The sequence below is a fragment of the Equus quagga genome, chromosome 4 (genome assembly GCF_021613505.1).
Source record: "Equus quagga isolate Etosha38 chromosome 4, UCLA_HA_Equagga_1.0, whole genome shotgun sequence".
NCBI lineage: Eukaryota > Metazoa > Chordata > Mammalia > Perissodactyla > Equidae > Equus > Equus quagga.
The window spans coordinates 15,715,672-15,732,100 of NC_060270.1; the positions used below are offsets into that span (position 1 = coordinate 15,715,672).

At 44.8% G+C, this 16,429-nt stretch overlaps 1 protein-coding gene across 3 annotated transcripts in view; it reads left to right on the top strand.

Moving 5' to 3' along the window:
- The window catches only part of SIDT1 (SID1 transmembrane family member 1), a 99,679-nt gene extending 85,860 nt beyond the window's left edge, over nt 1-13,819 (top strand). Inside the window, exons 20-25 of one of the 3 annotated variants that reach the window (XM_046659910.1) lie at nt 3,137-3,216; nt 5,865-5,911; nt 9,294-9,399; nt 9,487-9,597; nt 10,607-10,720; nt 12,161-13,819. In XM_046659910.1, coding sequence (XP_046515866.1) covers nt 3,137-3,216; nt 5,865-5,911; nt 9,294-9,399; nt 9,487-9,597; nt 10,607-10,720; nt 12,161-12,223 — 521 coding nt within the window. In that variant the 3' untranslated portion in view covers nt 12,224-13,819. Of the gene's footprint in view, nt 1-1,449; nt 2,391-3,136; nt 3,217-5,864; nt 5,912-9,293; nt 9,400-9,486; nt 9,598-10,606; nt 10,721-12,160 lie in introns of those variants that run through there. The other 2 variants (XM_046659911.1, XM_046659912.1) reach the window with 2 other exon arrangements.
- Nucleotides 13,820-16,429: the final 2,610 nt, after the last annotated feature.

Here is a 16,429-nt window from a genome sequence, read left to right on the forward strand (position 1 = left end):
ATCATTAGCTCGTTGTGTAGAACATTTGGTTTAGCACTGTGGTCATTTCCCATCCTCCAGACTCAAAGCTGAGTGAAGTCATACAAAGTAAAGCTTTCAAAAGGAAAATGCTTTGGAGCATTGTTGTTCTGGGTTCTCTCAGAGTTGGAAAAATAAACTGGACTGCAGACATATCCAATGGTAGGGACCATTAATACATAGAGGAGCTTTTAATATATTTATACCACCTTTGCCCCATACAATTTTACAACATGGAATTATTTTCTCTTTTTAAAAAGGAGAAATTTAGTGTATTATATTATGACCAATGTAATATATCTGTCAGCCATCCCTGGTGGTCTAGTGGTTAAGAGGTGTTGCTCTCACCGCCACGGGGTTCGCTTCCCAGTCAGGGAACCACACCACCCGTCTGTTGGTTGTCATACTCTGGCAGCACGTGTTGCTCTGACACTGAACGTTATGCCACTGGTATTTCAAATACCAGCAGGGTCACCCATGGTGGACAGGTTTCAGGGGAGCTTCCAGACTAAGACTAGGAAGAAGGACCTGGCAACCCACTTCCAAAGAAATTGGCCAGAAAAACCCTATGAATAGCAGTGGAGCATTGTCTGGTACATCGCCGGAAGGTGAGAGGGTGGTGCAAAAAAACTGGGCAGGGCTCCGCTCTGCTGTGCACAGGGTCACTAGGAGTCAGAGTGGACTCGACGGCACTAACAATAAAATATATCTGTCTGGGTCTCAACAGGAAAAAGATGTCACACGCAAAGTGAGAGAAGGATTTCTTCACAAAGGGACTATTCATAAGACAAGGATGGGGTAGAAAAGAATGAAGAGGGTAGCACAGTAACCTGAGGTCAATAGCAGAGTAACTTTTACTATCCCCATAAGCCCAGAAGGACAGGGAGGAAGTGGTTACCAAAACATGTAAGGAAAGCATCCGGAAGAGGAAGTCACACTGGAAGGAGCAGTGACCTTTAGTTGACAGACCCAGCCAGCCTGAGGCAACCTCACAGGGAGGTCACCAGTAGATAAATACTCTGAGCTCACTCTCCTTCTGTCCCTCTAGTCTCCTGCCCGGGTTCCTGTTGTCCAGATCCATGGGGAATGAGGAAATCCACTGATGAGGTCAGATAGTCAGCCTCCAGGGCATGGTGCAGGACAGAGAGACGTGGCAAGTGCATCTGGAAGGGCAAGTGGAAGATAGCCAGGGTACAGCTCAACTGAATATTTTGGATTTCTGGACATTGGGAGTCTTCCCCAAGGGGTTACAGATTTACCAAAGTCAAAAGGAAAATTAGCTATTTCATTGTGACAATTGCATCTAAATTGAGTCCAAAGGCAGGAAGCTGGGTTAGTGGACAGTGGCTCAGGCAACACCAACCTCTCTGCCCATTTCACAAGCTGCCTTGGCTTTCTCAAGTCACGTGCTCCTTTCTCTGTGGCCCTCAGGCCACGCCTGGAATAAACATGGACACAGGAGAGGCAGCAGCGGTGCAGTGGAGCATTTCATAAGTAGGACAGAAAACTGTGGAGCTGCTTGTCCGGATCATACCATGTCCCTTGCTACCAGAACCCCAGCAAAGGGCCGCAGGGATGGCTCCTGAGAGGATGGATTATACGCTGCAAGTGGTGCACAAAAGTCGACAGGGAGCGAGAAAAGTCTGATTCTTTCTTTGAGGAATAGTGAACTTTTGAATGTTTGAGACAGGAAGAAGGATTCTTTGTCCTTTATGATGAACAGACATTACTTTTATAATCAGAAAGTAAAATTAAAGTCATCCATTTTGAGAAAAAAACAAAAAGATCAGTAGTTTACTTTTTTGGCTACCTTCTTACAAATCATTTTTTTCTCATTTCTTCTCTGCTTCCCACTGATTCAGATGTGTCTGACACAGGTAATGTTCAGCCGCCCTTCCCAGGGTCCTAGATTGTTTGCTTAACAATCTGTCCTGCCAGCTCTGCTCCCTGCACACCCCTTCCAGGTTGGGCAGGACCAGTGGGAGGAGGAGCCCAATAGGCTCAGAGGCAGCATGCCCTCCAGCCCAGCCACACTGCGCCTCTTCTGGACTACTGCATGGACGCGCATCCCCGTCCTCCCTCGGTATAGCTAGTCTGGTGAAGCTGGTTAAATTGACCTTGGGAGTCGCCTTGAAGATGAACAGCATTCACAGTAGAGCTGGGATCCCCCTCCCTGAAACCCTTGCTCTGGGCAGACCCCAGCCTTGTATGTGATGTCCACAGTGTGGACAGCTCATAGAAAGAGAACCCCAGGGGCCGGCCCCATGGCCTAGTGATTAAGTTCCACACGCTCCACTTCAGAGGCCTGGATTCGTTCCCTGAGCACAGACCTACACCACTCATCAGTGGCCATGCTGTGGCGGCAACCCACATACAAAATAGAGGAAGATTGGCACAGGTGTTAGCTCAGGGCTGATCTTCCTCAGCAAAAAAAAAAGAGAGCCCCACCCGTGACTCTGACTCTGTTCATGTAACAATTAAAACACACCCACTGGCTGTGTTTCATACCATCCTTTTGAAGGATTGCATTAAAAAAACCTTTCCTCTCTTTTTCTCCCTGTCTTAACTTACATTCCCTAGGCTATTGCTTCAGGGCGAGTTTAGGCTTTCTGAACATGCTTAGTAGACCCCAGTATCCCTTGGGTCGATTCTTACTGACTTATAACTGCACTGAAAGATACAGAGTAGAACTTTTGCAAGCTAAGATTTCCCATCCTCTAGAGAGAGCAGAGGTTTTAAGGTGGGTTTGAGGGGCCCCGTAGCATCTCTGCTCTAAAGGAAACACTGCTGGAGGAAATTGTAAACGAGGGGAAATCTAGCTGAAGGAGATCGTAGAAGGGTTGGCCAACCACCCAAATTATTTGTGTTTGTTCCTGGTGTCCATCTTGCTTGCCCTTCTTGTTTATGATGCATGGACATGGCATGTGTCCTCCATGACAGCACAGGTGGTTGTGGGAGCCGTTTTTTAAAGCAAACATTTATTGCTGACCTATTAGGTGCAAAGCACCATTTTTACGATGTGAAGATGACATCATTCTGGCCTCAAAGGCTTGGGCCATCTGGGAGTATTTTGTGTTACCTCTGACTGAGCCTTCTTACTATGCAATTGTGTCGCCAGCAGATTTGGGAATCTTCCGGCGCGCCCTTACGGTGGTCTACACGGACTGCTTCCAGCAGTGCAGCCGGCCTCTGTACACGGTATGTGCGTGTTCCTGTGTTCCTTGGCCTTCTCCCAGAGCGCAGGGGAACAGCAGGAGGGGCAGGCTCGGGCAGTCACTCAGGCTTCCCAAATCAAGGGGGCCAGATGGCCCAGGGTGGCGGAGGTCCAGGTGGTGGAGGATGAAGCGTGTTGCTGACTCTCACCCATAAATGACAAGCGGGGGTGGTTCCTTTTTTGTGCGTGAAATATTGCTAGTATATAAAGAAGAAAAAAAATACATATATATATATATAAACAGAACTATTCCACATCGTTAATTACTATAGGGGAGGATCAAGATAGGGTGTCCCTGTAAATCATCATCTGAAGAGGTATGATTATTTCACCTTGAAAGTGATAATTGCCCCAGTTCAGCAGACATATGCCAGGACTGTCCCCAGCAAACACGGACATATGGTCACTCCTATCACTTTCATTAGGAACTTACACTTTCCACCTTATATATTTCTTTGATTTTTATACATTGTTCGATTTTTACAATGAGCAAGAATACTTTTCAAAATTGTGGTTATTGTTTGATGGTTGAAATATAACTTTTAAAAATTCTCCCTTATAGTTTTCAGTAGATTATACATTTCTATACCAAGCAGAGGGATCTGGGCCCTGGTCCCAGCTGTCTTGGCTCACTGGCCAGTGGCCTTGGGAAGGCTACAGACCTCCTCTGAGCCACTGCCTGAACCCTTGCATAACTCTGTAGTCGGAACTAGTGATGCTCTCTGGGCCTGGCACACAGGAGTTCAGTAAGTACCCGCTAATGATGTATAATCTGAAGGATTTTTACATAAAGGAATGTGAGGGTCTTTCAGTTCCATAGAGCTCGGGCAGGAGTGATAGGCACTAAAAACTGAGGGAATTGAGGCTGGAGGATTTTATTTCAGCAAGAATTTAAAAACCCATTAGGACCTGTGAGTATTTTGAGAGTGAAGCATACCTGAGCTGTGAACCATGAGGGAACATTAATGTTTTTGTTTGTTTACATTAAATGATATAGGCTATCTTTTTTTTTAATAAACTATTTTTAGAGTTTTAGGTTCACAGAAAAATTGGGCAGAAAATACAGAGATTTCCCGTATACTCCCTTCCCCAACACATGCACAGCCTCCCCTTTATCAACACCTCCCACCAAAGGGGTACATTTGTTATAGCCAATGAACCAACATTGACACTTCACAATCCTCAAAGTCCGTGGTTTACATTGCAGCTCACTCTTGGTGTTGTACATTCTGTGGGTTTGGACAAATGGATAATGATATGTATCCAGCATCATTGTATCACACAGAGCAGTTTCACTGCCCTAAAAATCCTGTGCTCCACCTGTTCATCCCTCCCTTACCCCTCTCTAACCCCTAGCAATCATCTTTTTACTGTCTCTGTAGTCTTGCCTTTTCCAGAATGTCGTATAGTTGGAATAATATAGTAGGTAGCCTTTTCCAATTGGCTTCTTCCACTTGTTAATATGCACTTAAGGTTTCTCTATGTCTTTCCATGGCTTGGTAGCTCACTTCTTTTCAGTGCTGAATAATATGCCATTGTCTGGGCATACCACAGTTTATTTACCCATTCACCTACTGAAGCACATCTTAGTTGCTTCTGAATTTTGTCAATTATAAATAAAGCTGCAGTAAACATATGTGTGCAGGTTTTTGCATGAGCATATGTTTTCGACTACTTTGGGTACATACCAAGGATGGCAATTGCTGGATCATATAGTAAAAGTATGTTTAGTTTTCAAAGAAACTGTCAATCTGTCTTCCAAAGTGGTTATACCATTTTGCATTCCCATCAGCAAAGAATGAGAGTTCCTGTTATTCCACATCCTTGCCAGCATGTTGTGTTGTCAGTGCCTTGGATTTTGGCCGTTCTGATAGGTGAATTATTTTTTTTTAAACAAAAATATTTCCTCAAATTGGGTGGATCACCCAAAAGACAGAGAATCACTGCTTTTAAATAGGAGATGAGTGGCCATGCAAATTAAAGTATGATCGGATAGTACCTAGAAGGTTTAAGTGGCATGCAAAGGAGCAGGACCAGATTGTGAATTAATCTCTATCAGAGCAGCTGTCCTTTGAGATGGACATTTCCTCTCTATTTTCTCCCCTACCAATACCTTTAATGTTAAGGTTGTGTATTTAGAGACCAGGAGCCTGGGAGCTGCAGGGTCTCCTCGGGGCCAGAGTAATTTGTAGGAAACCCAACTCTTTATGGATGAGTTTCGAGAGCTGCCTTGGAGCCCACCAAGTAACACAACCCAGGGAAATGATTTGTAGCACCAGTGGCAGAATTCTTTTAACTACTGACTAATCAGGACACACTTACCAATCTCCCAACCAAGAAGTGGGCCCTGGTGCCCAGCTCCCTAAACACTGAGGGGAGATAGCAAGGTCTTGCTTTACTTGCCACATTTCCCTTTCCAGAGACAAGGTCATGTCTGTTTGGTCAGAGGCTTTGCCATTTAGTCTGCATCAAGGATTAGGGTTTGACCGTAGGCACAGTTCTCTTAGAACCATAGAAAATTCCTTTTCACCAAGGCAATTGTTTTCCCATAGTTGATGCCTCCCCTACGATAGGTTAAAAGAAAAGCAATGTGTGCGGCATCTTATTTGGTGTTTTCCGTCCTCCTTTCCAGGACAGAATGGTGTTGCTCATCATGGGGAATCTGGTTAACTGGTTCTTGTAAGTAGTCTTAGGAAAACATGCTTTTCTCTTTATGAATGTCTATAGCACTGTGGTTTAGCTTTCCTTGCCTGTCATTTTTATAAAGAAATCTGAAATTAAGGAGAGTGTAGGATTGTGCTTGCCCTAGAGATTTGAAAGAAAGGTATTTTTCTCCTGCAAAGAATGCACTAGGAAGCTCTTGTGTACCAATAGTAGCCTCTCTGAAAGTATTGAGTCCAATGCATTGATGCATTGAGTTCATTTGCTCAACAAGACCAACATCAAATTTGTTACGTGTGTGGAAGATTAGATAGATAGATAGCTAGATATTATGCCAGTAGATGCGAAAATGCAACATAGGGGCCGGCCCGGTGGCGCAGCAGTTAAGTTCGCACGTTCTGCTTCTCGGTGGCCCAGGGTTCACCAGTTCGGATCCTGGGTGTGGACGTGGCACCGCTTGGCAAAAGCCATGCTGTGGTAGGTGTCCCACGTATAAAGTAGGGGAAGATTGGCATGGATGTTAGCTCAGGGCCAGTCTTCCTCAGCAAAAAGAGGAAGATTTGCAGTAGTTAGGTCAGGGCTAATCTTCCTCAAAAAAAAAAAAAATGTAACATAGTTTTAAATTCTTTTGTAGAACGTTCCATAAAAGCTACCCAGTAGGCATTTCTCTTTCCTACTAAGTGTGTGTATGTCTGTGTGTGCACATGTGTATGAGCAAATCTCCTTCCTTTTATGTTTTTCTCTCTAGGTCTCATTCCTCTTACTCCACGTGTATTATTTTTCTTCCTTTTCTTTTCCCTCATCACTTTGGCCTTTTTTCCTTAGATGGCCTCAAAATAAAACAGTACAACAGATGTATATTTTTGCTAGCTGTAATGATCTTATGCAACCTATTCTCAATTTAAAAATGTGAATGAGGGGGCCAGCCCGGTGGCATAGTGGTTAAGTTCATCTACTTTGCTTTTTTGGCCTGGGGTTCGCAGATTCAGATCCCAGACATGGACCCAAACACCACTCATCAAGACATGCTGTGACGGCATCCCACATACAAAATAGAGGAAGATTGGCACAGATGTTAGTTCAGACCCACTCTTCCTCAAGCAAAAAGAGGAAGATTGGCACAGATGTTAGCTCAGGGCCAATCTTACTCACCAAAAAAGTCAAAAGTGAATGAGTGAAATATTGATGTCTCAAAAAAGGGGTGAGTTAGTATAGCTGCTTTTATTAGTGGCTCTTACTTGATGTTCTCCTCTGGGTTGATGATCTTTGATAGAAATATGCCTCCCTACTCCTGCCCCCCTTAAGACATAAGAGGGATGAAGAAAGAGGCACACCTTCAGGGGAAGCCAGAATCTAGTCATGAGAATTCAGATCTTATTTGGGTGCCATATGCTTCTGGAAGAAATTTCCCATAATGTTGTCACCCCAAGGATTACCTTTGGGTAAGGTCCAGACCTGTGAAGGACCCCTCATTTACTTGGGGGCAAGTGGAAATGGTGGTTCTTGGTAGTGGTCACCTGAGGTGCTTTTCTTGACCACCCTTTTAGGGCAGACTCCACAGTGCTGGTGACTCTGTAAGGTAGCGTTCAGGGTGCTGGTGGGAGAAAGGCGACCAATTGCTTAATAGTGAGCAACCAATGACTGTCCACAGCACTCAGAATCACCTGGCTTATCCCTGCCTCTTTATATAACTAAGATCAGACCCACACTCTGGTCAGAAGACAGAGTGAATGGGCTCTCTCTTCTTGGAAAGGAGCTCTGTGGGACTCCAAGGAGTGAGGGAATAAATGAGGCATGATGACACGCTAATACCGTGACTACCTGGTAGAGGGTTTCTTCCCTCTCGTCGTCCTCAGTACCTGTGGACAAGACATGGAGTGATTTCATATGAACCTTGAATGTTATTTTAAGAGGAATCACTCTCATACAGTCTTGAAGAAGAATAATGGTGTGTGTGTGTGTGTGTGTGTATTCATGTAGAGAGAGATGTATGTACGTATATATGTGTATATACTTGTGTATGTATATTCAGAGAGAGAGAATAATAAAATAAATGTGGCAAATAATAAAACAAATATAATAATTGATGAGTCTGACTGAAGAATATACAAGAGCTTTTTTGTTATACTAAAGATTTCAAATTCTGAGAGGAGGAAATTTCCTCTATTATATAGAACAGAGTTGGTTACAATAAAAAATAAACAAAAACAAAGTCCATTAATAACAGCTTTACACTTGAAATACTTAGGAATAAATTTGAAAGATGTGCAGAATTTAATTACCTTATTAGGAGACATAAAGGAAAATAGCTAAATGAATAGTGATGTCATGCCCTGGGTGGGAAAATTAACTGTTGTAAGGATGTCAATTCTCAAGTTAATGTAAAAATATAGAATTAGATTTGGAATTAAGTTAATAAGATTTTATTCTGAAATTTATTTGCCTACTTAGGCAAAATTTTCAAAGGTCTCTTCAAAAGAAAATTAACAGAAGGAAAGAGAGGCAGAGATGTATAGGGCTAGCCCAGCATTATCCATAGAAATTTCTGGAATGATCTAAGTGTTCTACACTGCAGGGTCCAATACGGTAGCTATTAGCCACATGTGGTTACTGAGCACTTGAAATGTGGCTACTGTGACTGAGGAAGTGCATTTTCAATCTTACTTAATTTTAATTGAAATTTAAATAGCCATGTGTGGCTACCATATCGGGTAGTACAAGCCAGCCTAACCAGAGAGTCTAACATATTATAAAACAATGATCCAAAATCAGAAACATAAATTAGTGAATCAGAATGAAGAGGACAGAAATCCAACTCTATCTATGTGCGTGTTTGTGTGTTTATTAAAAACAAGCTTTCCAAAACAAGGAAATAAGAAAGGGTTATATAATAGAGTTTTGTTATAACTCAGTAGAAATTTGGAACAAAATTAAGGCTGAACTCCAACCAAAATAAACTTCAGTATTAAAGACCATAAACACCTAGCAAAAATTTTATAGTGTCAAGCCAATTATTGAAATAATTCTGCTTCTAGTAATCTAGTCTAATGAATTAATCTTAAGTGCAAAAAGAAAAAAAGCATGATATGTCTGAAGGTATTCATTTATCCGTTGCAGTGGTCTTTATAATCGTGGAAAACTGAAGTGCGAAGGCAAAACACTTTATTTCAGCCAGAGAGGAAAGACGATTCTTCATGGCACACCCACCTATGGGAACCTTGCAATCATTAACAGTGAATGTTCTGAGGGAGACGTAATAAGTGAAAAGTTACTTATGACATGTTAAAGCGGCTTTTTTTAAATTCCGCTCCTCCCTAAATGGGAGTAGGGGAGTAAAAAAGCCAATAATGTTACAAATCCACCTTCATGGCTGCAAAATAATTTCTCCCCGTGTGCTCAGTGCCTTCTTTGGACTCATCTATCGACCCAGGGACTTCGCCTCCTACATGCTGGGCATCTTCATCTGTAACCTGCTGCTCTACCTGGCCTTTTATATCATCATGAAGGTAAGAGTGGCAGCTGGGAGCCGGGCAGCGCCGGGGCCCTCCCCAGGCCATGCCTGCAGCTTGGCAGCATCTGCTTCTCACCCACAGCTGCGCAGCAACGAGAGGGTCCTCCCCATTCCATCTGTCTGCATCGTCGCCACCGCTGTGGTGTGGGCCGCTGCCCTGTATTTCTTTTTCCAGAATCTCAGCAGCTGGGAGGTAAGAGGACAGTGTTCTTGTCCAAGAAGATGCTCTCTCCGTCCTGCCTTTTTGACCTTCCCACCTCCCTGTCCTCATGTGCTTGTTGCTGTTCATCTTTTTTATACTCTCTAACATGAAAACTTTCTCTAAAAGGGATGATTTTTAATACCTACACATAAATGGTCACTAGATGGCATGTTGTCACCATTGTCAGGGTAGCACTTCTTAAATGTGTAAGCCCCACTGACACTGCAAATCTGACCTTCATTAAGCGTTGTTCATATGATCTTGTTCCTGATGGATGCTTAACGTGCAAAAAGCTTGATTACTGTATTTTCCCCTCCTTTCTCATTATAATCACCATTCATAAACAGATCCCCAAGTGCAGGTGTTTATAAATCCCTTTCATAGATAGGAAAGTTGAGGCCTAGGAAATCAGCAATATAGCTGAGGCACAGAACTGGGAAGAAGTCGCTGCTCTGCATCAGCACAGCCACCACAATAGATTTCAGAACATTTTTATCACCCCAGAAAAAACCTTACACCATTAGCAGTCACTCCCCATTTCTCCCTAACCGCTTAGCCCTAGGTAACCACTAATCTATCTTTTGTGTCTATAGATCTGCCTATTCCGGACATTTCATATAAATAGAATAAAACAATGTGTGACCTTTTGTGTGAGGCTTCTTTCACTTAAGAATGTTTTCGCGGATGACCCGTACTGTGGCATGTATCTCCACTGCATGTCTTCTTCTTGCTGAATAATATTCCATTGTGTGGATATACTGCTTGTTATCTATTCATTCATCAGTTGAGGGACATTTAGGTTGTTTCTACTTTTTGGCATTTATGAATGCTGCTGCTGTGAACACTTGTGTACAGGTTTTGGTGTGGACATATGTTTTCTTGGAAGTGAACATTTTGAGCCAGGCATCTAGTAGTATTTTTGTAGCTTTCTAGATGCACAGCCCTCTTGGCAGTTGAACTGTGGGAATTCCCACCAACATCCTGCCTCCATTCCCTCCAGGGAACCCCAGCCGAATCCCGGGAGAAGAACCGGCGGTGTATCCTGTTCGATTTCTTTGATGACCATGACATCTGGCACTTCCTCTCTGCTACTGCCCTGTTTTTCTCATTCTTGGTGAGTTTATAATACCTTTTCGTTGATTTCTTCTCTCTTTAATGCTGTACTTTCCTTTTTTCTCTTCTCCTCTTCCTGATATCCCCCTTTGTGTTCCCCTCTCATTTCCCTTTCCAAGTCCTCATTGTAATTCAATGTACAGATTATCTTTTTCTTTCACATTGTATCCTTCAGTTAGATCTTTATTTTCTTTTTCTTTTTACTCTTCAATATTTTAAGACACAGAGTGACAAAATGATTTTCCTTCAGTTGCATAATGTTTGGACTGAATTGGTTATGAGAACTCACATGCCCAGAATCCCACCAGGAACCACGTTTAGCATCCATGACAATTTCTGTAACATTAGGTCACTCCTTCTTGCGCTGTACTCACGTTCCTCCCTGCCTTTCAGTCTCACTGAATCTCTGACAAATATGTTACAAATTCCTGGAGTGGCTCTGGAGAGCAGCCAGGCCTCTCCTGCTTTCTAACCAGTCTCTTCCAAGTCTCTCCTGTGGTCCCTCCATTTTTTTGCCCAAACACCTTCCCAGGAGCCATGCATATTACACCAACCCTGGGTGATAACCCTCGGCATCCTTTCATCTTAATTTTGACTTTTCCAAATTAAAAGTCCTTGGTGCCTGTACACAAGATCATTTGACAAATAACGCTACCGCTAGACCTCCCGGACTGCCCACTTTAGTCTCGGCCATATAACCTCAAGTAGAGCAGGGCTACCCCCTGGTGGCCAGCTTGGGAAGTTTAACCAATCTGTATAAACGTTCCTTAAGGATTTCATTTTTTATAGTTACCTTCATTAGAGAGATGGGGACAACAAAAGTGGAGCTAAGGGTTCCATGTGGAGAGAAGGATGGAGGAGGGAACTAAAAAGGGAGGAGGAGGGTCCGTTTCTTATAGATTAGCAATACCCTCTGCAGTAAGACCTCACTCCCTTTAGGTCCTGACCCAAGTGTCCCTTCTAAGTAATGACTTCCCTGGCCAGCCTATCGAAATTTTTTACCTCCCTCCACTCCATACTTCCTATATTCTCCCCATAGTTTGATTTTTATCCTTAGTACACATTACTACCTAACATACTGTACTTAGAATATATCACTATCTAACGTCTGTATTTTACTCCTGTGTTTGTGTCATATCTGAAGCACTCTCTCGATTTTAATTCCAGGAGGGTAGGGATTTTTGTCTCTTTCATTCCAAGCTATATCTCCAGCATCTAGGATAGCATGTAATAGATCCTTGATAAGCATTTGAATTAATTAGTAAATGAACTATGTAATTATAATAAGTGCCTGTTAAGAGCACGGCATTGCAGAAAGCTGCAGAAGACAGGAAAACGCATGAGGACACTTGGAGTTTTCAGTATGCGTGAGTCTTAGGGAGAAAGTGGGGCCTTACTGTGACTGTGCATTCCTTTCCTTTCTCTGCCCCTCTCATTTCAGGTTTTGTTAACCCTGGATGATGATCTGGATATGGTTCAGAGAGACAAGATCCGTGTCTTCTGAGCCTTCCAGCATTAAGAGGGGGAGATGGAGCGATCGATCTTGGTGCTGTTTCCTGAAAATACAGGCACTGCAGCAAAGTAACCACTGCCAAATGCTCCACCCGCCTCTGTGGAGTCAGCTCTGGATGCATTGACACAGAGAGGAGAGAGGCATGGGGAGATTCAAACCTGCAAGAAGTGGGGCCACGGCTGTGACAGAGGCGAGGCCTAAGGGTCGAGAGACACCATCCCATTCCTTTGCAACTCTAAGCTAGACATGGACAAAAGCTGCATCAGAGTCAGCTTGCTCTCTTGAGACCCCTCCCACCCTCATGGAGATTTGCCAGCAATGGCAGGACGATGCTGCCGTCTTCCTTCCAGCTGCCTCCATGCCTGGAAAGGCCAGCAGCTCGGATTCCCCCTCCCTCCTCTAGAAACTTCGGGTTGGCCCCCTTTGCACCTCTGTAACGTCCGATACTCTGGGCATCCCAACACCAGCTCTCTTCTCCAAGGTCCTGGGCTGACGGGATTCCTTGGAGTCTGGTAGAGGGGTGGACCCAAGGTCCTTCCAAACTGGGACAGATGTTCCAATAGCACCAGCTAGTCGCCTCCTCAGAAGGAATGCCGTAGGTTTCCCCCAGGTTCCTGACCCCATTCGAAGGACTCACGCTGGGCTGTGTCACACTGTCCTCCTCACGGGTGACCATCTCTGGGACCAAGTCTTGGTGCTTACCTCCTCCTTAGTGTCTTCATCTCACTGCTGTGTGTTGACCCATAACTCAGGCTCTGCCTTCTCAGGAAGGCCCTGTCACTCCACAGCCCAGCTCCAAGGTGGAAGGGGAAACGGGGACACTCTCCCAGCAGCAGGAGGAGCCAGAGAAATGACCGGCAGCACTAAGAGACTGGCAATAGCAGCACCAAGCAAACAGGCCTACCCTAAGGATGTGGGCACACAGAGCTAAATGAGCGAAGGCGAAAGTGCTTCCTCACGCCTCCAGTTTCCAGAGCTCAGTTCTGTGCCCACCTCACCTCTGGCAAAGAAATAGGTGTTCTAACCAGGGGCACTGCATGAGGGGTCCTCTACCACCCACCAGGCCCCTTCTCTGTCACCCTATGCAGATCAGAGGCTCCGGACTTTCTCCCTGAAGTTCTTTAAAAGTACCTCTCAGGGTGGACACATTCTACTCCTCCTCTCTAGCTGCAAAGAACCCAGCCGATTTAGGACTGTCTCCTGGTTGCACCTGACTCCCGTCGTCTCCCCAGAAAGGTGTTGAAAAGCTCCCACTTCACTCCCACTGTCTGGCAGCTCTGCCCCCAAGAAGTCCCATTCTGACCACACTCCCTTGTTACCTGGAGTATGATGTCATCAGAAAATATACACAAATGTGCAAACATGTATGTTTGCCTGTGAAATTGATCCACCTCTCCCCTCTGCTTTCCTGACCATTCATTAGAGAAATGGATCAGGCATTCCGTTTTTTAAAAATTTATTATTCTGTCTCTAAAATTCTTGTGTAATATTCAAAAGAACATTTTGGACGTTCAAACAGCAAACTTTCCCTGATTTTAAAAACACAAAGATGCTTTTAATGAACTATTTTGTGACTTTTTTTCTAAAATGCCCCTAAATTTTTAATTGGTTTTCTGTTATTCTTTTTTTTTTTTTAGGAAGATTAGCCCTGAGCTAACATCCACCACCAATCCTCTTCTTTTTTTGCTGAGGAAGATTGGCCCTGAGCTGACATCCATGCCCATCTTCCTCTACTTTATATGTGGGACGCCTGCCACAGCATGGCTTGATAAGTGGTGCGTAGGTCTACACCCAGGATCAGAACCAGTGAACCCAGGCCACCAAAGTGGAACATGCAAACTTAACCGCTGTGCCACCAGGCCGGCCCCTCTGTTATTCTTTATTCCTGAAAACTTGTTGGCTTCCACAGGCCATAGGAAGTCTACCTATTAAGTGGTTGTGTTAATCTAAGATCTGAAACAAATTTTAAACCTGTTTAACTATGGCTGATTTGACCTAATTCTTTTATTTTAATGCATTAATGGTTTCAAATCCAAGAAAGATCTGCTAAGGATATGTGAACCAAGCTTGTTAAGTCGCCCTGTGGCCTGAAGTCAGTAAATTTTAAGACGTGTTCACTCTTCAGTAACCTGTTTGGGAAATAAGTCCATGGAAAAGGGCGGGGGAGCCTGCAGAAACGGACGGATCGTGCTGCTGTGTTCTTCACCGTTTCCTGATGATGTCTGTCATGTGCTATAAACTCACATATTGTGGTCAGTTTTATTCTCTGCAGGACTAAAACCCCAGCCCAAGCCTGCTCTTATAAACATCAATTCTAAATGTCCTTGTTGCTAATTCTTTCTATAGTGCCAATCTCGTGGTTGGAGGACACAAGAAAGCCAGTGACTGCCATCTGTGGGGTCGATAAGACTGCAGGGTGGAGGGGCAACCAGTTTTTAATAGCTGAGCGGTCACTCGTCCACATGTGGTGCAATGCCTGTGCGACTTGTGCCTGTGCTCAGGGACGTCACTCTTGAAAAGAGAAGGGTCAGGCATCTCTGAAAGCCGAGATCAGCAGGAGGGGAACTGGAGAGAGACAGCCACTGTGCAGAGTAATGAGAGCAGTTCAGCTAGAGCGGGACAGAGATGTGGCAGCCAGAGGGACAAAGTTGTGCACATGAAACATGACCTCTTCTCACCGCTGGCGAGGGCTGGCTGGGCCGCGCACCTGCTGACACTGGACGGTGAGGGATTAGCCCGGGTTTATTTTAGCAGCCGGAGAAGCCAGTGGAAACTGGAATCTATCTGGGGAAGGGACTTTCCGTGACCGAAGGGATCACTGAGCCAGCTCCAGGGGCAAAGAAAGTGGCAGCTGCTTCCTTTGTAGCTCCAAGCACCTACCAGAACGTTCTGTGGGGTCGTAAAATGCATGTGTCAGTAAAGTGAATAATACCCAAATGTTTCTTCATTCTGGGAGATAGTCTCTCATGTAAAACTTGGGGGAAAGGGGAAGCAAAGATAAATTTTCTCCATGGAAGGAACAGGATTCCTGTTCTGAGTTTCAGGATTCCTGAGTCAGACTTTAGTCCAAGTATGTTCACTTGCTTGCTGTTTGACCTTGGGCAAGTCACCAGAACTCTCTGATCCTCACCTACCACAGCTACCTGACACTACATGAGGGTGACGAAGGTGGCAGTGTGCAGAGCACCAGGAGCAGAGCTGGCGCAGAGAAGATCCTCTCCCCATACCTCTTGAGTCCAACGGGGGCAAGGCAAGAGCGGATCCCTCAGCGGGGACTCGCCAGTTAAACCAGCTGTTCCATTTCCTGTCCTCAGCTCCAGGCGGCCTCTTCACCTTCAGAGACACTGCCCAGAGTGATCAAACCTCCCAGCCCCAGCCCTTCTTCGCCCTTTATGGCTGCATTTCACTGCCTGTGGCCCTTAATACTCAGTCCAACTCAAATGAGAAATTGCTAGCAAAGCTAAGGCCAAATGGAAAGTCTGGCTGTGTATAAGGTCACACCTCATTACTACCGTCTCTGCCCTGGGAACCTCAAAGACAATCTAGATTTTTCTCCTCTCTCGAGCAGCCGTTACTGCCCGGGTTCGGGGAATGCCATGTGCCAGTGTGCCCCCACCCTTCCCGCCCTTCTCCCCATGTGTTCTGTAGGGGGAGCCTGCATGTTCAGCCTGGATGAAAAGAGGCTTCAGCCTGCGGGGGACAAACAGGTCCCAGAAAGAGGGAGCAGCGGAGGGTCCCTCAGGTTTGGAAATGACTCTAATGTCCCCTGGTGACGCTAAGGAAAAGCATTATGAGTAAAGATATGATTTGCCTCTGCCCGAGCCATGTGACACCCTTGCTTACAGTGCTTCTGCCCAGTGTATACTAGTTTTTTTGTTTTGTTTTTAACGTTGTTTGGTGGAGACAAGATATATTCGTGTGACTAAGTTTTAACGTCTCCTCAGCATTAAAGTGCCACTGTCAACAAGGTTAAGTGCCTGCTAAATCTCGGGCCCTAACACGTGTGAATTTGAATAACCTTGGCAAGGGTCGCAGATCAGCCTTCACTGCCGAGTTTCCAACAGGCCATCATAATAGAGTTTCACTTGGACGGGACGCCTCTGCAAAGAGACCCCCACTCTGCGAACTCCAAGGGGCACCTTTTACATCCTACAGTTGTCCTGAACTGTGGTCTTGCTATTCTCAAAATACAAAGAA